The sequence below is a fragment of the Lissotriton vulgaris genome, chromosome 5 (genome assembly GCF_964263255.1).
Source record: "Lissotriton vulgaris chromosome 5, aLisVul1.2, whole genome shotgun sequence".
NCBI classification, from domain to species: Eukaryota; Metazoa; Chordata; class Amphibia; order Caudata; family Salamandridae; genus Lissotriton; species Lissotriton vulgaris.
In genome coordinates, this window is record NC_141693.1 from 862,128,109 (window position 1) to 862,151,637 (window position 23,529).

Genomic DNA, 23,529 nt, shown 5'->3' on the forward strand with positions numbered 1-23,529 from the left:
AAAGTTTAGCAAGGTGGTGAAAAGACTTAAGAGGAGAGGACCAAATAACAGAGCCCTAGGGAGATAGTTGCACATAGGGGTTAGATGTAGAGATGTGCCTTAACAGAATCAGCGGAGTCTGAAACCTACGGTGATTAACAACAGAAGTAATGAGATGTGTATAGAGAGAGCGGCTGGTATAAAAAAAACAGTGAAGAAGGCACAGTGTGTGCAAACAGAGGGTGGTAAATTGAGAAGATTGCAAGAAGTACAGAATAGCAATGCCAGTCTTGAAGCAGGAAGGGTAGATGCCAGCCAGTAAGAGCGCTAGAGACAAAGTAGGTGGCAAAGCATGAGCCCGTACATGGGCTTGAATGCTTGATTGTTGGATTGAGCAGAGCATGCATGCAAAGCATGGGAGCAGTTATATGCTGTATTTGTTGACCGGCATAAGATCGAACTTGGAGGGTACAGTAAGTGCAGAGATGGAAGATGCATAGATAGGCTGCCTCCTTGAGAAGGTTACCGAGATTTCAAAAGATATGTAGGGCGCTAAAGAATAAAGTATCCTAAATAGCAATAATGGAATAAGGGGTGGAAGGCATAATCACACAGGAGTAGATGAGGCTTCAACAGATAGCTTATATTTTGCCAGCTTTTCACAAGAACAGAGGTGTGGAGAACTCCAAATGAAGATATCACTGGCAGTGGGATCAAGGCTATAGCGTTGTATTTAGAATGTATTTAGTACATGGCTACCCGCAGTGTGACAGTGATACCCCCATCATTGCACAGTTCTTATTCACTTGCTGCCAGCCAAGCTAACATTCATGATTGGAAGACTAGGTTTCTGTGACTGGTGTGAAAAATTGTCGTAGTGTGTGAGAGCCAGATGATTGCTAAGGGGATAGGCATGTCAGTGGAACAGAAGAGCGCAAGATGAATTGTGAGAGGTTTATTAAACAAATAACTTACCCATTGGTCCTAAGGTTTATTGGTAATTTGTGATGGATTGGTGACCGGAATGGAAGAGCACTGTGTAAGTCAGCCACTCGTTTGTCATTAGCAGAGAACTGGCGTTCATAGAGCAGGGGAAAGAGCAACTTGTTATTACTCCATTGAATTCCAAGAGATAACAGAGCTGTCTAATGGTCATTGGGGGATATTATGGATTCGTGTGGAAAAAGTTTTGGTGATGCAACTACTGTATTAACATCTCTTTGCTATTCTAACTGCAAGAGCTGGGATAGGAAGAGGATTGAGAAGGGGTGTAAGGCTTTGAAGGCACAATGGAAGGCATTTTTAACTCTGATGAGTAGACCAACGTTTTAAGAGTGTTCAAGTATGACAAAAACTGCTGGAAGGGCATTTTGGGTGCCTTGGCCTATGGACAGCCGAAGTGATGGACAAGTGGATGAGGGTGTGGTCAAATGTGGAGGATGGACCTGAGGGAGTAGGCGGAAATTGTGTTGATTGTAACTAGAGTGGCTGGGAAGGGACTACTTTGTGGATACCTTGGCCCGTCAGCAAGCCCCATCAGGCCAAACTGTGTTAAAGGCCTTATTCTAGACATATGCATAATTTAGACGCTAGCCACCACTTGTGGAAGGCATTGCTTTATAGTCTATGCTAAGCAGGTTTATCTACAGCCACACTTGCAAAGGACGGAAAATTCTGCTAACGTAGTTTTCTGTTCGTAGTGTGTAGATCCACATGTGCTTGCCCTTCTACCCGGAAGCCACTGTCTTTTGCAGATATATGTTGCTTAACCCCCTTTCATGCTCACGACGGAACGGTTCCGTCATGAGCGTCGGTTGGCCTGTGCTCATGACGAACCGTTCCGTCATGGTTCCATAGGCCCAATGGAACTTTCAGCACAGCGCAAGAATATGCGCCGCGCTGAACGGGTTAATGTATTTTCACTCTAGATTATGATCACATACCTTGCTAACACATTCCATATATATACCCTCACCACAGTGTGAAAAACAAACTAGAATAGAGTTGGTGCCCATTTCCAATGAACACCATCAGGAGTTACACCTCATCTTGAACGACTTCTTTGAACAAAAACTCCATTCATAAGTCCAAGCCTAGCGCTCGATGACAGGAGTATGCAATGCATGTGGATCCACAGCATTATACCTTCTTTTACGAAAATGGAAGGTGCACCAGGAAAAGAGTTCAAACTTTAATAAGGCAGTAATTTAGGTTTCTTTTATTCTTTATAGTAAAGCATTTTGTCAGACATCTGCCAAACGCATTTCGTTCTTTACAAAAGAACTTCTTCAGGGCAATATTGGTAATTAGCAGTGGTCCTATCTAATTCAAGTTGCGGAGGGATATTATTTCTCTCACTACTGGCAACCCCTTAGTAGGAGTTCCAAAATATTGATCGCAGTTACAGCATTGTCCATCGGTAGTTTTAGAGGGTCATTTCGTTGTGTGATACAGAAAATATATTACAAGAAATCCCATCTGGAGGCCTCACAGTCAGAGTTCCAGTCGATCGATTACAGCCCAGCCTATCTACAGGGTCCCGGAGACGTAGAAGGTAGGTACGCCGCGCTAGGTGTACTTGCCTTCTACGTCTCAGCAGCAATGCAAAGAAGCTTTAAAAAAACACCACAAAGCATAGACTTTACAGATAGAATCCTACTGGTTAAGATGTAAGGATTAAATCATTTGCACCTAATTCTGTACTGCAATAAAGGGCCGGGTAGCGGAAAAACAGTGGATGTTTGATGAGTGGGGGATACTGAGGAGGTTACTAGAGGGAAAGATGGGCAAAATAGGTCAGGGCCTAGGCCATGGTTAGGTGGTCGTAAACGTCAATAGTCTCTACTAGTGGCTTGAGATGGATTGAGAGTGGGTGCCATAGTTGCAGCAGGACTCCGATAGCATGACCAAGCTAATCACAATTTGACAGCAGCATATGCGGAACAGCCTCTCCTTCATGGCCTCACTGGAGGTCCAGTGTTTTGTGTGGGCTGACCTAAGAGGCACTGGAACCAGGTGTGCTGGCCTGCGGTAGGAACGAATGATACAACGAATCATACAATCGGAACGTGCATCAACGTATTAGTGCCAAGTCATTTTTCTCGTACTGTTTTCTTGACTCTGCCTCTTTCAGGCCAGCCAACAAATATGCACACACAACACAGTAGAACAGCAACTGCCTCCTGGTGGTGAAATTGGGGGGCACGATAAATGGGACTAAATCTGTGCGACTAACAATCTCTAGGTATAGTCCGATGACCGTGAATACAAAAATAGTTTAACCCCTTCCATGCTGGTGACGAACCCCAGCCGTCACGCTCTGCGGCGCTCGTGTGCTGATGACGGCTGGGGTTCGTCACGGCCCCGCCCTGTTCTTTTGTTTACCGCACAGCAGCGGAAACGGCCCAGCATGGAAGGGGTTAAGCAATTATTTCAGTGTTGTACACATGACATTGCTGCAAAAGGTTTTGTGCGTGGAGCTGTAATTGAACAGGCGAGTTAAAATAAAATAAAAATAACTGGTAAGCATCAGCTTTCTCACTCTTACCTTTCTCTCATGCTCAAAACAGAATAAAACCGAGACAAAGAATGACAGTAGGCACAAGTGTGTGAAGATGGTACATTGCTTTAATTTTTAAATCGTGAATACATCTGGTGAAAGGCACAATCCACAACACCCATGATGAGACGACAGATCCAGCAAACGTTGTTTTGCACCAAGTTGTGCTCATTCCATTTAAACACATTCTGCTAAAAATGCACAGCCATAGTCAACACATTTTTGGAAAGTAATGTCCACATAAGCACCAGTTCCAAAAGATGTAGGGGACGGCAAATATTCTGCACTCGCAAACAGCTTACGATTTTCATTGTCTCCATCCTCAATGGCACGAAAAGGCGAGTTAGAATGGTGATGCAGCCTCGTATCAGAATCACAACCAAGATAGGAGCTTGGATGGAAACCAGGCCGAGAAACCAGAATCTACTGTACAAGCAAAGCACACAACTTTCCAAAGATGTTAAGAAAAAAAGTACTTTAAATGATTTTAGTTACTTTTGAGTGGAAAGGTTAGAGAGACAATGGCCTCCAAAAAGATCTGAGACGTACGAAAGGCTCTCAGATCCCACCCTCCTCAAAAACTGTTCCAAGCTGCAGACGGGTGGCTAGCTCTTGACTGAGATGCGGGTAGGAAAGATGCCTGGTTTACATCACAGCCCCCTCAGAGAATAGGGATTTTACAATTCAAGAAAAAAATAAGGAAAGTGAAGAGTAACCTGCAGCGGTATTGCAACAAAGAGAAGATGTGTACAAATGCTAGTGAACAATAAAACAAGAAAAATAATGGTGAGCAAGGGTTAATACAAAGAGGTACTTGGGAATGTTGCACATTACATGGGACTAAAAATATTCCAGCAACCTTTTTCATGTGTCCATCCAGTCACAACGCTTCATACTCATTTCAGCACAGATGGTGTGGTGGTAAAGGTCTACATTGCAAAAGGTGTGTCCAGCAAAGGTGGAGATATATTTTCTCCATTAACATTGAAAATTGTGATGGAGTAAATAGTATTGCTCGTGCACAATGGGAACCAAATGGCTCTAGGCACTTGTGTGCAAGCAACAACTCTAGGATGTGTAGAAGGACATAGGTCTGGGTTTAGATTCAGCCAAGGATATTCTGAAGTGTAAGGGGTAGCAAATGAAGCTCCTATGAGCCTCTGCGCCAAGCATCTGCCTAGTCGTCTATGTGTTCTCTTCTAGGCAGGGTGGTAACCCCAGCTAAAACAACCACAAGGCCACATGGCACAACAGTTGTCCTTGGGTCAGAGCTGAAAGATTTTAAAAATAAAAGAAAGGTCAATAAAGGTCATGGACCAGACTGCGAAGAACAAAACTAAGAGAAAAACAGTTTACTTTACAGGTTTCAGAAAAAGACACGATTACAGAGGGTGCACCTATACATTTTATATTTAGAAATACATTTACTGATCGCACTAGAGACTAGTAGAAAAGAAATGCTGGTTTTAGTCATTTCCACCACAGAGTTTCAGCAGAGTCTTCCGATAATCTCCCGAAGTGTCGCTCTGGTAACAAGAACAAAGAGAAAAAGATGAAAATGAAGAATCACGTTAGTTGCAAAAGGATCAGGTTCACATCAGTAAAAAGCAAATACTTTTTCCAATTATATATACAAGCCACACTGACCCCTAGAATAATGGGCTCTTCTTGGATAAGGAGGCTGTTTCTTCAACTAATACTTCCTTGTGAAGCACGAGCCAACTGGCATAGTGTTCATAGTCTGTGAAAGAACTCGATGGTCATGCATGCTTTTCTGAAAATAACTAGTACGCCAAAAAGAACTAACCAAATAGTGTTTTGGTGCATATTGTCGCGCTAAAAGCCGGGTAGATCTCTGCTTTTCGATTTGCGGCACCAGAGATTAGGCCCTGACTGAGGTCACTATGTGGGGCAAACGCTTCAGTTTTCCTTCAAACTGTTGTTGGAATATTTATTTATCATTCTACAAACACGGAAGCTCCTGAGAAGAATTCCTCTAGTGGGTTGGATAACAGAAGAATCCCTCTAGTAGGTTAGATAACAGGCAGATCTTATCTTAATGTGCTATTGGTGCTCAAAGAAAGGCAAGATCAAGCATGTCAGGATTTTCTCAGTCTATGCAGTTGAAGGGGCAACCAAGCATTGTCAAGGGTTGTGTGATTGTATTCAACTAACTAGTACTCTAGGTACTTGGTCAGTGGTAGAAAGATGGTCTCCTAGGCCTCCTTCACCCTCGCTGGGCAAGCAGTCAAGACCTAGCTCAAGGGAGGTACTGTAGAAGGAGTCAATAAAGTACAACACAGTTATCAGAGTTGTGATAAAGAAGTGAACGTCCAGCCAGAGTTGTGAGTACAAATTGGTACAGTGCAAATGGGAATTGATCAGAAAGTATCCGTAATACACAATTAAACAATAGTAGAATACCATTTTTTGCTACAACCAGAGCCTCAATATCTACTGTTCGCGTTCTGTAAATGATGGAAAACACCAACTCAATCCGGATATTGAAAACACAATACATTCGCAATCCAGTTACTAGATGTACGGAACAGTTCAACAATGGTTGCAAACATATACTAATTCAGATTGCTAACTGATGGTGGTCACAACAGGGTAGAATAAAAGATCTGAAGCCGCCCACCAAACCTTTTGCAAACATGTCACTCTGAAAACAGGCCTGAAACAAAGGAATCAAGGCAACAAACAATACTTTTAAACAGAATTCTGCAAAGCAAAAGCACAGTGCCTTGCAGCTCGGGAAATTGAATTTCTATAACCAGTAGACAAAACCAGCGTTTGAGTGTTAGTACCTAAAACGTCACAATACCTCACTTATCCAACAATCTGTCTGATGGATGCAGATTCTCCTCAAGATTCCGGACAGGGGGGGTGTTCTGGGAAGGGCATGTCTTGCTCTCCTCCCAGTGCGCAAGTCTGGCTAACGCCTACATGTAGATGACCAGATACATCATCGAGGGTAAGCTTGCAAGTTCCCACCTGACAGTCATGCAAACAAAGTACTGGAAAGGAAGAGGCTGGAGGTGGATACTTCCTTGCCCTTAGCAGCATCCAGTCTCCGGCTTGCCAGCACCATTTTTACCAATAAACTTACAGGTACACCACCAGCATTTACATGGCGCCGGAGTACTAGTGATCATAACCATTACAGCACAAATGATGCAGCTTTGCAAATGCCACAAAAAACACACAACAATGTCCACTCTTCCCCAAACCTCTACACAGTTCATAGAGTGAGTCAATGTGGAATCCCTTTTGTCAGCATCCTAAAAAATAGTAAATGCTGCCACAAACCTGGGCTTGTGGGAAGGTCAGAGTAGTAACGTGGACCAGAGTGCTAGGCCATTTAAGAGTACTTTAGAAGAAGAATATGACCTCCTCTGCAGTGGGAAGATCTGCTCAGATAAACAATTGTGTGTGAAATTCTTCACACAGCTCAGGTGAACGAAAACTGAATGCATGGAAGGCCACTTGCAAACTCTGTCTTATTAAATTCAGTAGAGGATGCACGTGTATATTCCTTTGTTACACCAACAATAAGAAGGCACCTGAAAGCGCTGTATGCAGTTATGTTTGCAAGACTTAGCAGGACCATACTAGGAAGCAGAAGAGCAGGAGTGCCACCAGAAAGGATGTGCAGGAAACTGGAGCTGCTCCTGAATGAGAAGCAAGAGGACAACCAGTCATCTTTATTTCTAAACACTACTACAGAGTGCCAAAAACTATCTGGTGTGGAGCGCAGAATCCCAATACTGTCAAAGAAAAGAATGTGAGAACATTAGAACAAACTGCATGTGGAACTTCGAAAAGTAGTTCCTGTTGACATGGCCATTTGTCACTCAATTTTCTGACTTAAAAAAAAAGAATCCAAAAGCGGTCTGGTTATAACCACCCATTTTGATTTTTTAAAAAAAAGGTTTTAATCACCCTTTGTTATGTTACTTAGACTACGCACGGGGGGGGGGGGGGGGGGTGACCACCTACTGCAGACTGGATGCAATACCAACTCCTGTGGCTAAGCCCTGCTGAGCAAGGCTGAAGGAATCGATCTATACCAGAGATTTTCACTAAATCATGACAAGAGGATAGTGTTCATGGCATTGACCGATATAGAGTTGATTTTCAAATGATTCATGTCGTTTTCAGTCTATCAGCCAGTTTAGTGCCAATGCAATGTCTAGAAAATATTCAGTAAACCTTGTTGTACCACAGGCTGTCATCATGTGGGCCCCTCCCTGGTGACTATTTGGCCACTTCTGAAGAAGCCCTCATGTTGACACTTTTCCACAACAAGAGACTTAATTTCATGGTTTATCTAGCTAGCACCACGTTAGTTTGGAGGCCATGCTTGGGTGTTTCAAAAGTGCACAGACATCCTCAGTGCTTTGTCGCACTATACAAATCTCCCCACTTCCATTTAGTGCGAATGTACCATTCAAGTGGCTGCAGAATCGGGTGGTAATACTTACAGTGATGTCAGTGTACAGAGACTTGCCATACATCCTCTTGTACTCTTTGCGGACATCCAGCAGATCCACCTCGCTACGCGAGACCATGACCCGGATGAGGGTCTTGTCTTTAGTTCCTGCTCCCTGGGAGAAAAGGTGGAAATTTAAAAAAAGTTAAAATCTGCATTGCTGTGATGGACAAAACAGCTCGAGGTAATGTGTGGCACCGACTAAGAGCTAGTTTGTCAGTTCCTTTCATTCCTTGCATCTAAGTATGTATAAGAATCTCAGTCATTGGAGGGCAGACTACATATGCTTCCTCGGTTCGCAACAAATGATCCAACACAGGATTTGGTGTAGAAGTTTGTACTATGATCAACAACTCCCAATATCACTTTAACAGCCTGAAGTAAATCTGCTTGGTTGCGTTGTAGGCTGCTGACCACTCTTCACACCTTCTGGAAGAGCCTCAAGACCTGGCTCTTCGGTTGAACCGGAGCTGCAACCCCCACCCCACGCCTTGAGACCCTCACGGGTGAGTAGCAGGCTTTAAACCCCCTAATGAATTGCTGGAGTCACACAATGCACTACATACAATACATTTGATAAGGGCTACGCACTGCTGAAGGCCACTTGAAATGCGTAAAGAATACTACACAATTAAATGAAATAACAGTACACCTACCCTCATTGCTTTGTTAAGCCTTTCTGCAAAGTAAGCTGGTGTGTTCTTCAAACATTTAACTGTAGAGAGAAATTAAAGGCATTAGCTATTTCTGATTGGACAATAACAGAAAATTGTACCTGGTATCATTTTGCCAAATGTGATCAGCAAATGATCAGAACGGCTTTTGTAGTGATTCCAATTGCAAGTTAATCAGCCCGAGATACAAATATAAGGCTCTTAGGGTCTTGCTTATACCCTGGATGGCTCTACATGGGCAGCTTTCACTATATAACATAGTTAAGTTAATGGAGCAGGGGACAAGATGTCTCAAGCCCCAAACCCACTGTTTATCCCTTATGTTGTTTCTACTAACATTCTATCACTGGAAAAACAACCATTTATGAACTCTCAGCCGCAGAAACACTCCAGACCAAACCCTCAATCTTTAATCAGCCAGTGTCTAAAAGGATTTGTCTGATACAGTAAGTGGACAAGTGGTGCAATAATGCAAAGAGTTTTTACGTACACATGGTTTTTGATCTTCTACATGCTGCAAGATGTAACCTTAGTCAGTGCTGCCCATCGTGGTCAAGATGAAGGAGCGAGCATCAACAAACGAGTCATCTTTGATGTTGGTCTCCCAAGGACTTGGTTTAGTATTTGGAGGTGCCACTAAAGTCCCTGGGGGTAGTGCTACATTCAAAGGCCCCTTAAAAGGCACATGTTTGAACAATTACACATTTGTTAACCCCTTCGATGCTCATGACGGAACGGTTCCGTCATGAGTCCATAAGCCCAATGGAACGTTCAGCACAGCGCACAAATTTGCGCCGCGCTGATGAGGTTAAGGTTTGCATGCCTTGGAGGTCTCAGCTTGTGTGAAGCCCAACAAACTACTCCGCCAAGATAAATCAGGGATGTACTAATTTAACATAACACTAGTTGGAAACAAAATGAAATCATGAGGCAGGGTATATGTAGGTTGGGCTAAAGGGTCCTCACTTAAACCACTAATCTCAAGTTCTGATACTGCTTCGCCAAGGGTGGAACTCTGCCCAAGAAGAGAAAAACACATGTTGGCTGAAGTCCTGTCCAAAGTGGTTGTTGCTTTGCAGCAGACTTTCCACAGAACCACCCGTGCTTCTGAAGGCCACATACTTAGCACTGCAGAATACAGAACTTGGTGTAAAGCAGACTGAGGAATGCCTACCGCAAAGAGTTGTGCCTAAAAGGAAAATCTGCAAGTGTCCTTCGTTGTCCAGTTCCCAGCTACCAGAAAAGTATTGTGTACGGAAATTGCACATGGTGGCAAACCTAAAAGACGAATTAGTCTCAAAGGTACACAAATACTGAGAACCAAACATTCAAATGCACGTGCACACACAGACACACATATACATACATACAGACACATATAGTAATTCTATTAATTTATAAAGTGAAATTCTACCATTTGGATTTGCACCCCTAAATTCGCATATCTTGAATGTGGTTCCAAAAGCAAGATTAGCCTCGGACAGCAACTTTCACCCCTGGTCTCACATTTTAGGAACCTTCCTGCCCAGGGGGTGGCTTTGTTATATTGAGTGTGAATGACATCCCAAAAGGCTCTACCCCCCAAACCATTCTAAAGAGGTTGACACCAAGCCTCGGGGAGTAACACAACTAAAAACTCAACAGGACCAATGTAAAGGAAAAAAAAGCTCAATGCATTTTGATGTCACATCTTGTGCAGGTGCGAGATACAACACAATTTCACAAACCTGTCCATGAACACATTAAAATAGATTGGGGGGAGACGTACTGTATGAAGAAATTATGAGAGATGCACACTGGTCAGTTAAGCATGCATGACAAACGACAGGTGAAGAACAAATGGCAACAAGTAGCAGCACAGCACACAAACACTGCACTCAGTGGGTGGCGTGACCCCCAGTGGGGCTTAGAAATGGGAACACACAACCCCATGAATTGTTGAGGAGGTTATTACCGGACTTGTGTACTCCAGAAAGCTTTCAAGGAACAGACCAAAACAAAAACGGTTACTGCAAACCAGATGATCAAAAGGAAAACCATTTGTTAGCGGACACAGGAGATCACCATTCTCCACCGTCAGCAAGCCTCATGTCCCACTGGCACCGTTTCCGGCACCCAAGACTCAGATGGCCGAAAGGAAGCTGCAATTTGTAAGATGCATAGGCCGTGGTCACAGGGTGGTATAATGGAAAGCTTAAGAGGTGGGTCTTGTGATAACATGGTGAAATGCATAGTCTTTAACATTGCTAAGAAATAAACTATCAGTTCGTACTTGCTGGCCTGGTTCCATTTTGCTAGGTTACTGAATAGGAATGGAGACTTGTATATCGCAACTCTAGGTATGAAGTAAAACATTTTTTTTTATAAAAGATCTGGGTTTTATCAGTAATATGAAACGACAAAAAGGTGCAATTTAGCTCTTTTGAAAGTTACTAAATAAACAGAGAACTCAAATTATTTTGCATTTGGCAAATTTGGTTAAAAGCCTGTGCAAGACATCTTTTTGAATTCAGTTGTTGAACTCAATTTGAAATTATACAACATTGACACATTATTGTGGAAATATTAAAGTAATGGAAAATGCTAGCATAGATCTGCTCTTTTGCCATTTACACAGTGCGGAAATAATCCAAAAGATTAACATATTAGATGCGTTTAAGATTCTCATTTTACTGCTCACCTATTTATATTATTTTTTTCTCCAGTGCTACTGTAAATTGTTTGAGATGTAATTATGTAATGTCTTAAAATACCGCCTAATTTGTTGGCCCGTAGAATTAATCACAACGTATCGTTATACAATTAAAATGGTAAATATTTTGGAGCAAAAAAATTGTAACTCTTTAGTCCTTCAGATGAATAAGAATGGAAAGGAAGGCGTAAGTAGCATGCAAGGAATATTAGGGTGGGGGACCTATCAGTAAACAGAGTGAAAAGCATCACTGGTAGGGCCCTAGAAAGCAGTGACTAGGGTAACCAGGTTAGAAGCACATTGTGCCGACTACTGATGCAGACAGTGGAAGTGCCAGCGCGACAATGGAGTCATAAATGAAGGAAAGGCAGCCTTGTCAGCAAGTGCCAGGTGTTTCAGCCAAGTCTTGAGTCCAAAGTGCAGAGCAAATGATTCTTCCCAGGCGGAGCATCGAGTATCCGAATGCAACGTTACATACCGACTGCCAGCATGCCAGGTGAAACACTAGCCCGCTGACAGTATGCCCACTCTACCACACACTTCAGCGACTGTCAGCGTGCCACCCCAGCTCCCCACTCACTCATTATATAAAGGTTTGTTCAGGCTCCCCACTCATCTGCACCACTCCAGCATGGCCACTACACTGCCACACTTTACAACATGCCACTACCACTACCACATGCCACTACCAAAGTCCCCTTTTAAGTATTCTACTCCCCTCTTGTCATCATGCTACTCTCAATGCGTCACTCATTTACTGCCCGCACTCCCTTCCCAGGTCCCCATTCACCTGAATGCCTCTCCCAGATCCACGTTCATCAAGTCCCTGTATGACATTCTTGAGGCCCTCACTCAGTGCTAAATTTGAGCTCGTGGTTGTCAGTGGGGCCCACCAGCACTCATTATTGGGGACCGGCACTTATCACACATTGACATCTAGCTAGAGAAGGAAAAATAGACGAAAGGAAAAGAAAGGGAAATACAGAAGACCTGTCACAAAGTTAGAAAGCAGGAGCCTATATGAGTGATTTGAAGGGACTGGGGGTATGGTGGGGAGGGAAGAGCAAGGAGCTTGAATCAAGACTAGGCAGCCTTAGGATTCAGTGTAAAGAGTTTGAAAGCACTGGCTGTGGGTTTCTGAGCAGCGCTTAGGGCCCCGGCACTCATTCTATTGCAAATGAAGCACTGCCCTCACTCATCCACTGCCAGCATGACTCTCCAGGTTTTACACACTGACTAAATACCACTCTGAGCTCCCCTCACCCAAGTTCTCCTTCAGTCAGGATCACCCTTTCCATGTTCCCCGCCAGGCCCACACTCACCCACTGCCAGCATGCCACTCTCCAGGTCTCCCGACATCTCACGGCAGATGCTCTTCTCAATATCTCGGTTGACCGTCCGCTGATAGTCATCGAAAACTGTGGGAAAATGTTTTTAAAAGAAATTGTTGGAACATACATGGAATAGAATCCCTTAATACACCCAACGTATTCCCCTGTGGTGATTATGAAACACTTAAGGCAAGTCAAACCGGTAGATGGTGCACAATGAAGCACTTGATGAGGTCTGAAGTGAGCATGGTAGAGGGACACCGGCCCGTAACCAACTTGGACTGAATCGAACTTAAAAGGAAAGGGCAGTCCGACTGTACAATCATGTGCCCCCAGACTTTCACAAAACAGAACCATCACAAATGACACGACTGTGGCACACAGTTGTCTGTCATTTGTGATGGTTCTGTTTTGTGATAGTGTTACACTGCTAGAAAAGACATGCATCAGCTTTTATGGAGGTCAGGTTTTGGGAAAGACTGCATGTCTGAGCTGTGGGAGTATTACTATCTGGTAGCCTTTATTTAAAGTTTTATGTAACACAAACATGACCCAAGAGGGTATCCAAGCACTTTACAAAGAGTCATGAACAAATGTGTGTTCTTCAAATATGTGATGCAGTCTCAAGTATGATCATCTCTCTTCTGCAAGTGCCTGACACTTGGTTGTCTTGTTTGTGGCTGTTTGTCTGTTCTCGGATGAGTGTCATTTAGGATGGTGTTCAGTTTTTATGAAGGACGGCATCAAGGTGTCATGTACAAGTCTGCATGTTTGTTATTCTAGGTTGTTGTGGTTAGACTTGGTCGAGTATGCAACATTTAGATGTCTTGCACATGACTAACAGTTCTTTTAGAGAGAGGTAGTATTTGTAGTGAGTGGTTGTTCTATGCATAACGTTGTCTCCACTGTGAACGCAACATTCATGTGTAGTCAGCACGACCGGACTGGGATCCGTAATCGGTCTGGCAAACAGCTCGGTTGGCACCTGAGGAAGGGAGGGAGGGAGGGTTCTAGTTGGAACCACCAATCCAGTCTCACCACTGCAGCTTTTGTTACAGTGAACCCATATTGCAGCTATGCTGCAAAACTGGCCACTGGTAACAAAAACAGCCTCCCAAGGGGTCCGTAACTGACCCCCACCCGGGAAAATGCTTGGTGCCCGCTATGGGCAGTCCGACCCTGGTAGTCAGCAACCACAACTGTATAATAGAAAAAAACAGCGAGTCAGTTTTGCACCAGTCAGATTTCATATTGGGATTTAGCAACAAGTGCGCAAAAATCAGAACTAGTGTGAAACTGTATTTCTGTGAGGTTGTCAAGTTAGGTGCTTGTCCTATGCTTGTCTTATTCTGTAGGTGACAGGCAAGCAATGGTGTGTGTAATTCTTTTTTTTTTTTTTAAGTAGGATAATCTCTTGTTTTAGTGACCGTGAAAGACCTATGTGACCCAGACGGTCAGGTGGAACGTGTAACTGCATACCTGTTCTGAGACTCAAACTGGCAGTTATTATGCACAACTCTGCTCCATGAAAGTGGCACATGTGTGACAAGATGTGTATGACTGCATGTCTGTTCTAGAAAAGTGCCAAAGTCATGTGTGGCATGAAAGCTACAAACTTGCAAATTCGTGTTCACTGAAAAGCCGTAGTCAGATTTTGCATTTTTTGTTCATTACAGAACATTTGCTGGCAAAAGCCATTAACAATTATTAATGGTTTATTGTTCTTGATTGTGACATGAGTCGTAGATGGTGTGCTTGTTTTAACAGAGTGAAATAAGAGTTGTGCAAATGTACTGCGATTGTCAAGGTGCAGATTGTGACTGTTCCATAAGGAGCACAACAATTTGTTGCCCGCGGTGCGACTTCTGTTCCTAAAGAGTTTGATAACCAGTTCCTCAATGTCTTTCCTGCACATGCCAACTGTCTTTTGTATGACTGCATGTCTGTTCTGGGAGTGGGGGAGGTATAGCGCAGCAGCCAGAGTGGCTAACTCCGGCTCGCGTCTCACGGTTCAATCCGCGGCGGCAGCTCAGCTCCACATCATGAGACTCTGGGCAATAGCTCACTTAATCCCCTGATAGCCAGCAGAGCCTCGAGATCCTTAGGGGTGATTAGTTTGCACTTTAGAAATGGAATATGCTACTTACCAGTATGCATCTGTTCTTGGCATGTAGGGCGGCTGACATTCATATCTGTGCATAGATCGCCGCTCAGTGTTGGGTCCGGATGATTGCACATTGTTGTCCTGGAAGAGTCTTCGAAGTATCACGAGATAGGTGGCTCCTCCTCTGGACTACAGTGCGCATGGGCATCCTCTCCATCCTCAGATTGTTTTTCGCCATTTTGGTAGAGATGGAGTGTGATACAGTAAGAGATGTCCATGCAAGAAAGTAAGAGTAAGAAAGAATGCTACAGCTGCGACAGGCACCGGGGAGGAGGGTGGGCGATATGAATGTCAGCAGCCCTACATGCCAAGAACAGATGCATACTGGTAAGTAGCATATTCCGTTCGAGGCATGTGGGCTGCTGAATTCATATCGGTGTATAGAATGTATAGCAGTGTCTCCCTTAGCGGTGGCTACCTGTGCCAGCTGCAGCAGTCTGAAAAAGAGTTTTGAGAACAGCCTGTCCTACAGCTGCTTGGAGTGTACATCTACGCAGTAGTGTTTGGTAAATGGATGTATGGTTGTCCATGTGGCTGCTCTACATAATTCCTCTAGAGGAATGTTCCCTAGGAAAGCCATGGATTCTCCAGTTTTGTGTGTGGAATGCGCTCTTGGGGGCACTGTTAAAGTACGTTTAGCTTTAATGTAACATATTTGGATGCATTTAACTATCCATCTAGCTAAACCATTTTTTGAAATAGGGTTACCTTTGTGCTGTTGTGAAAAGGCAACGAACAACTGTTTCGTCTTCCTGAAATCTTTTGTCCTGTCTATGTAATATAGGAGAGCTCTCTTAACAGCCAGTGTGTGCAGGGCTCTTTCAGGTACTGACTGGATTTGGGAAGAACACTGGCAGTTCTATTGTTTGATTGATGTTTGATTGATTCATGCACTTTGGGCATGTATTTAGGGTTTGTCCGAAGCACGACCCTATTTGCGTGAATTTGAATGAATGGCTCTTAAATAGTTAGGGCTTGCAGCTCGCTAACTCTTCTAAGCGAAGTAATGGCTACAAGAAAAGCCACCTTCCATGTTAAAAATTGTATTTCACAGGAGTGTAATGGCTCAAAAGGGGGTCCCATTAGTCTGGTTAAAACAACGTTTAGGTTCCAGATAGGTGAAGGTGGGTGTCTGGGGGGGGCTGATGGGGTGAATCACTCGTTTGAGGCCCTCCATGAATGCCTTAATTGCAGGCACTCTGAATAGTGAAAGGTGCTGTCTGTTTTGAAGGTAAGCAGCTACGGCTGCTAATTGTATCCGTATGGACGTATAGGCTAGGTTGCAGCGGTGTAGGTGCAAAAGATAGCATATGATATTTTGAATGGACGCGTCTAGTGGGTTTATGTTATTACAATAAATGACAAAGCGTTTCCACTTTGACGCATAGCAAGCTCTTGTTGTAGGCTTTCTTGCCTCCCTGATAATATTCATGCAGTCAGGAGGTAAGTTGAGGTAGCCGAACTCTAGGACCTCAGGAGCCAGATTGCAAGGTTCAGCTGCTGCGGATCTGGGGGCTGAATGTCTCCATGGCTCAGCGTTAAGAGGCTGGGTGTTAGCAGTAGTCTTTGATGAGGCACCACGGAAAGTTCTAGGAACGTGGTGTACCACGGTTGCCTCGCCCATGTGGGAGCAACTAGGATTAGCGTCTTGGAGTGCTGCCGCAATTTGCGTGCCACCAGCGGTATCAACAGTGTTGGTGGAAAAGCGTAGGCAAATTTGCCTGACCAGTTAATCCATATCGCATTGCCCTGAGACTGCGGGTGTGGGAACCTTGCGGCAAAGTACCATCATTTTGCGTTTTCTTTTGTGGCGAACAGGTCTATTTCTGACTGTCTCCACTGTTGGAAGTATGGTTGAAGCACTGAGGGGTGAATCTCCCACTCGTGCACTTGCTGGCTGTGTCTGCTGAGCAGATCCGCTATCCGATTGTCCTTGCCTGGGAGGTGTTCCGCCATGAGAAAAATGTTTCTCTGGATGGCCCACTTCCACACTCTTTGTGCCAGATGCGACAGCTGTGGAGTGTGTTCCTCCCTGTTTTTGTAGGTAGTACATCGCAGTCATGTTGTCCGTCCGTATCAACACGGTCTTGTTGCAGAGATGTACTTTGAAAGCTTTGATTACCATAAAAATTGCCATCAGCTCTAGCAGGTTGATGTGCAGTTTCTTCTGCTGCGTGGTCCATAGGCCCTGTACTGTGTGGTGGAGGACATGGGCTCCCCACCCTATCAGGGATGCGTCCGTTGTTAGCACAATTTGCGGTACAGGCTCCTGGAACAGTCGTCCCTTGCAAAGGTTTTGTGGTCTTCACCAATGCAGAGAGTTGTATGCACGACTGGTCACTAACACTAGGTCGTTTAATTGTCCCTGAGCCTGGTTCCACTGCTGTGCTAGGCACTCCTGCAGCGGACGCATGTGAAGTCTTGCATGAGGGACTAAGAAGATGCACGAGGCCATCATGCCTATCAGTTGCATAAACACTCGGGCTGGGAGCGAGTGTTGTGGCCTGAACTTCTGTAGGAGCGTTTGAATACTGTTTATTCTGGCAGGATTTGGTTGTGATTTTGCTGCCAGAGTGTCTATTGTTGCTCCCAGATACTGCTGCACATGGGCAGGCTGGAGATGGGATTGGATGTAGTTCAGCGAGAAACCTAGATTGTGCAGGAGGTGAATAGTGCGCGACATGTGGCTGGCTCATTGCTGGGCTGACTGTGCTTGTATTAGCTAGTCGTCCAGATATGGATAGACATGGATATGCGGTCTTCTGAGGTGTGCAGCTACTGTAGCTAGGCACTTGGTGAACACCCTTGGGGCTGTTACCCCAAAGGGGAGGACCTTGAATTGGTAGTGCTGGTTTAGAATTGTGAACCTGAGATATTTCCTGTGTGTCGGGTGTATAGGTATATGGAAATACGCGTCTTTGAGGTCTAGTGTTGCGAAGAAGTCTCCTTGACGCAACAGTGGCAACACCTGCTGCAGAGTGATCATGTGGAAATGCTCGGATAAGATTTATTGGTTTAGGGGCCTGAGGTCCAAAATTGGTCGGAGAGACCCGTCCTTTTTGGAGATTAGAAAGTACAGAGAGTACATCCCTGTACCCTGATGTTCTAAGGGTACTAGTTCTATGGCCCCCTTTTATAGCAAGCTGATTACTTCCTGCTGCAATAAGTGTAGGTGGTCTGCGGACATAGGACGTTGTCTTGGGGGTATGTTGGGCGGTGTGGAGGTTAACTCTAGGCAATAGCCATGCTGTATAATTTGCCTCACCCACCTGTCTGTAGTTATGGTTTCCCAGACTGGCAGGAACTACTGTAATCTTCCCCCGAACGGTGTTATATGGTCTGGGGGCAGTGACAAGAAGTCACTGTTTGGTGTTGGTGGAGGATCTGGAGCGGTTATTTCCTCGTCCTCTACCCTTGGTGTTATTGCCACGGTATCCACCTCTACTGTTCTTGTTGTAGGTGCTTTGCGTGTTGCTTTTAATGTAAGCGGTTTGCTGTGTTGAGGCTCCTCTAGCAGCTCCTCTGTTGCCGGAGCGACGAAAGGAACCGCCTCTATATTGCTGAGACTGCAAGGCACCCATAGACTTGGCTGTCTCAGTGTCCTTCTTCATTTCGTCCAGTATTGTGTCTACATCAGGACCAAATAGATAGTCAGGGTTTACAGGTTAAGTAGTGGTTTGAACTTAATTTTTAAACCCAGAGATGCGTAGCCACGCATGTTGTCTGAGCATGACACTGGTGTGGATAGCCCTGGCTGCTGTGTCTGCTGCATCTAAGGCACATTTGATTGATGCGTTAGATATGAGCTTTACCTCCGCCTGTTCCTTATAAAGGTCTGGTAGATGTTATAAGATCTGCTCCAGTGTGTCATAGTGCACCCTGTCATACCTGGCTAACAGGGCTTGCGTGTTTGCAATTCGCCGTATGTTAGCTGCTTGAGCAGCCACCCTTTCGCCAGAGGCCTCCAGAATTTTGGACTCTTTGTCTGGAGGTGGAGCTTCGCCAGAGGTCTGAGAATTAGCACGTTTACATGCATTGGAGAAGACTAAAGAGTCCAAAGGCAGTTGGCCCTTAATGTATGTAGGGTCAACCGGGCTGGCCTGTATTTTCTCTCTATCCTAGGGTTAATGACCCATGCCCTGGTTGTGTCTTTAAATATGTCCCCTGCATGTTTAAGCACCCCTTTTAGCATTGGCAGTGTTTTGACGTTTTTCTCAGAGGTGCTGAAGTGTCAAAGAGGAAGTCTTCATCAATGGGATCTGCGTGCATCTCCACATGGTGATTATATGCTGCCCTTTCTATTAGTGCGTTGAAGGCAGCTGTGTCCTCTGTAGGCGATGTTTTTACAGGGTATGCAGTATTGTCAGGAATTGTCTGAGAGTCTCCAGGGTCAGTCCATGGCAGAGTTTATATGTCCTGGTCATTATCCGTCTGATAATTGTACTGGTCATAGTCCTCATACTCCCCATAGTCATCTGTGCGTGTAGGCGAGTACATATAGGTTTCTTGCACATATGGTGTGATAGTCTCAAAAAGAACTGGAGATGTTGAAGTGTCTCTTTCTTTTTAGAGGTATTTTGTAGGACTCAACGTTAGTTTCAGGTCTGACTTTCCTTTTTAATAGGGTAGCCTTCCCAGTATCTGGGTCAACGTACAGTTTGGACTGTTCTTCAGCTGAAGGATCCTGTTCCTCAGGTACTTTAGCTCTTTCCCCCAATCTTGGCCTTTTTGGCTGGGTCGGTTCGAATCCGCTATCCTGTTCGACCATCCTTGGTTTGACGTGCGGAGGAAGTCCGAATTTTATCGGTCCGAGAGATTTTGGTTGTTGGACCGTCTTAGTAGACTGTATAATAATTTTCGGAGCCGTGGTTATCGATCAGACTGTTTTTGGTTGTTCGATAACCATCCTCTGGCCCGGTGTCGACTTCGGAGCTTGCTGCTTCGGAGCGATGTTTTGTTCCCTCGGTTCAACGGAGCCTTCGGCTCGAGTCTTGATTTTGGCTTGAATGTCTGTGTGCACTTGCCTCGGTTGATCGACGCGTATTTTGGGATCGACAACCGTTGTCCGTTCGAGTCCTTTCTGTGTGTTGCTAGGTGTCGACGTCTATGTAGTCGGTGCGACGGCCTTCAGCTTAATCGCGGACATGGGAGTAGTGGCTCTGGCCTCGACAACCTTTGCATGCGACCTAGACGGGTCGACGACCTGTTTGTTTGGTCGGCTTCGACGGATCCGCCATTTTCGGTCCAAAGAATGGGATGTCGATCAGTTTCGGTTTCGATTTTTCCAAAGTTTGGTAATGTCGCACCGATGGCTCTTGTATTATATTCTTAGCCGGGCTTAACCGCGGGGCTATAGAATTGGCGTTCTGATCTTGGCTAAGGCCTTCCGGCGAGGCCTCTACCTGAGCCTCTGGATCTGAACTTGCGAATATATTGGGCTACGTACTCACGGTCGGCCCAGTGTCCTCGCCGGAGTCATCCTCGACGGCTCCTATGCCTGGTTCGTCGTCCCCTACCTCGATTATGTCTTCCTAGTCATCGACGTAGTAGTTTGAGTCGTGTTCAGACCCCTGCTCCGACTGCTGATCCGAGTCTTCAGTCTCAACAACCTTTTTGTCGTCTTCAAAGATGTTCCCTGGCTCAGGCGCTGACCTCTGCATCATCTGCCTCGCCGCACGTCGAACCCGAAGAGTCTTTTTTGACCGAAATTGAGCACAAGCTAAGCAGAGATAAATACTTACTACAGACTGGGTGTTTATCAATGTGTGGGTATTTAGAGTTACAGTTGGGGCATCGCTTGAAAGGACTTCATTCCATCGACGATTGGCCCTGGTGTCGAGAAGGCCACGCGGCCCGATTCGACGTCCTGAGTAGAAAGAACAGGAATAAGTTGTTGGTACCGATCGAAGATACAATACAGACGCCCCGAAGGCCTTTTGGCCTTTAGAAAGTTATAAATCTATTTCCGAACTCAGAGTAACGAAAGTACATCCAAACTCAATGGCGGAAAAAAAACAATCTGAGGATGGAGAGGATGCCCATGCGCACTGTAGTCCAGAGGAGGAGCCACCTATCTCGTGATACTTCAAAGACTCTTCCAGGACAACAATGTGCAATCATCCGAACCCAACACTAGGCGGCGATCTATGCACAGATATGAATTCAGCAGCCCACATGCCTCGAACATAGGATTTATTAATGCATTTATTTAGCAGATTAAATGCTACGGTACCTGCCTCTAGTGGCGAGCAGGAAGATCTAACAAGGATGTGACAAGTTTGAGTATTGTAACTATGGAACCTGTACTGCAATAGTCAAAGGTGGAACAAGAACTAAGTAGTCCAGTGTAGAAAGAGCAGACTCTTGAGGTGGAACTAAGCCAGCATGTGAAAATATTCCAGGATGGGGTTCCACTGAGGGGGCATTTCTCACCATAACATCTTTAAACTATAAATCCTAAATTGAGATTTAGAACTGAAACAGCAATCCCCACCTAAATGTGCAGGTCAAGACAGCCCTGTGGTTGCATCTGCCTCTCGAACCTGCTAAGGAAAACCAAGAGGCCTCATTGGCATTTGCGATGAAGTGAAGGAAGCAGGGACCTAAAGTCTTATCCATGATGGGCAGGTCTGCTGCTTGGTTACACAATCAATGGCCTCTCACATAGTTTCCCAAATCTAAATAAGTCCTCGGCAAGCGGGAGATTCCTAAATCTACGTCACCAGCTAAATCAGAAGCACGAGGCAAAGGGTGTGTCATTTCTTACATTTATTGCAACTACATGAACATTTTGCTTTCCTTTGTGTGGTGCAGCAACTAATAAAAAAAATATATATATATAAAAAAAAAAAAAAAAAAAAAAAAAAAAAAAAAAAAAGGAGGGCTTCGACTGCAATAGGAATCAGAAGATCCGCTCCTTATACATCTGCACCCAACAGGCAGTAAACACTCTGCCTGTCTGTGCCACTGGACCCATTTCTGGTCAAATGCCCAGTGGTCACGCAGCCATGGTGGCCCAGTTTTAGAAGGTTTTTGCCAGAGGCATATAAAAATGTGGAATCTGCTAACATCCACACATATGGAAGATTCATATTTCGCTCACCTGCTCTGAGATGGGTCCTGCTTCGGGCACACAAGATCGCATTAAACTTTGATTCATCTGTCCCAAGGCGGTTCTCTCCTGCTGCATACAGTTGCTAAATAAACATAAAAAATAATCGAAGAAATGTGATGGAGAGGAAGGATAAATGCTGCATACTCTACAAGGAATGAGAGCGGCCAAGGAGAGAAATGTAAGGACATTTATTCTTAAAGCAGCTACCACCCCAACGACCGAACACCATCAACACACAAAAGGATCCGTTATATTCCAAGCTCAACTACTTATAACCAATTCCTTTAGCATGTGGTATGGTAGGGTTCAAAGCAAGTCTAGCAAAGAGACATTTTTCTGAACCCTCTAGCTTTTGTTTACTGAGTGGGACCATACGCTACTCTGAAGGACATCAGACTTTTGAACTCTTATAAGTTATGCACAGGAAAACTGGTAGAAGACCAACATATGGAGCCAAATTTCAGTGTCCCCCCCCCCCTTCTGCATCCCCAAGCAGTTATCACAATTCAAAGTGATACCCAATGTGGCAAACTCTCATCACACTTGCTCTGGACCTCACTTTGTGGGGGTTAGGTTACCAACACAGAACACGTTCCTCACCATAGTGACAACAGTTACTGGTAGTGCACAAAGTACCACCTCCAGACACAAGAGATGGCTCTGCAGGAAGTCCGAACACATCAGAAAGCCTTTTGTCCAGCATAAAATAGGGTGAAACTTGAAGTTTGGGGTGTAAAAATGGCTCAGTTATGCCTAGACCCTACCCCCAAAAGTGAGTTGGTCATAGGTAGGAATGAGGGGGCTGCTAATTAAAACAAGTACAGTAACAACTAGTAGTAACTAAGTTCATACTCCTATAGTAACTATTCTTAAGGACTCGTGGGGCGGCATATAATTATCCAAATCTGGCAGGTAAGACCAAACCCCATTGGTCAAACCAAAATTTACACTATAAGAGGGACAAACAGCAACGCTTTTTCATTCAGTACTCATGAGACACCGCTAAGCAGGATTGCAACTAGAAAAACTATAGAAAAGCCATGTCAAGATAAAGACATCTGCGCGATTCCAGAGACTATCTCAGAGATTATACCAATAGGACTAAGCAGCTTCCATTCCTAAAATATGTGAAAAATCCTTAGAAATCCAGGTGGCCAACTGAAAGCTTAGAGGAACTATAAACAAACATAATACAGTGATGCAAAGATGGGTGAGGACCATGAATAAAAAAAAAGGATACAAGTAGCTTATGCTGTTCAACAAGGCATCACAAAATGAAAGGACCACAAGAATACTGCACCATAGAACCAGTGGGCCAAAATGTACATCGGGTAAACATGTGTAAATCTAACCTATATTAGTGGGAAAAGTACTAAGGAATAGTCACATGACCCTCGCAGCAAAGAAGTGAAATATTCACAGTGAGATCAGTCTAGCCTGAAAGAGAAGAGAAAAAAAAGACACCTTCTGTCCTTGAGCAGAAGTGTAACAGGAAAAAAACAACATGCAACAGTAGGCATG

General features: G+C 44.6%; 1 protein-coding gene across 2 annotated transcripts in view; it reads right to left on the reverse strand.

Moving 5' to 3' along the window:
* Window positions 1–3,588: 3,588 nt before the first annotated feature.
* The window catches only part of ANXA11 (annexin A11), a 114,745-nt gene continuing 94,804 nt past the window's right edge, over window positions 3,589–23,529 (reverse strand). For both annotated transcript variants that reach the window (XM_086922430.1, XM_086922431.1), the window contains exons 11-15: window positions 21,997–22,090; window positions 12,722–12,817; window positions 8,690–8,748; window positions 8,026–8,148; window positions 3,589–5,064 (exon numbers count right to left, since the gene is read on the reverse strand). In XM_086922430.1, the coding sequence (XP_086778556.1) occupies window positions 5,005–5,064; window positions 8,026–8,148; window positions 8,690–8,748; window positions 12,722–12,817; window positions 21,997–22,090 (432 nt within the window). In that variant the 3' untranslated portion in view covers window positions 3,589–5,004. The remainder of the gene's footprint in view (window positions 5,065–8,025; window positions 8,149–8,689; window positions 8,749–12,721; window positions 12,818–21,996; window positions 22,091–23,529) is intronic.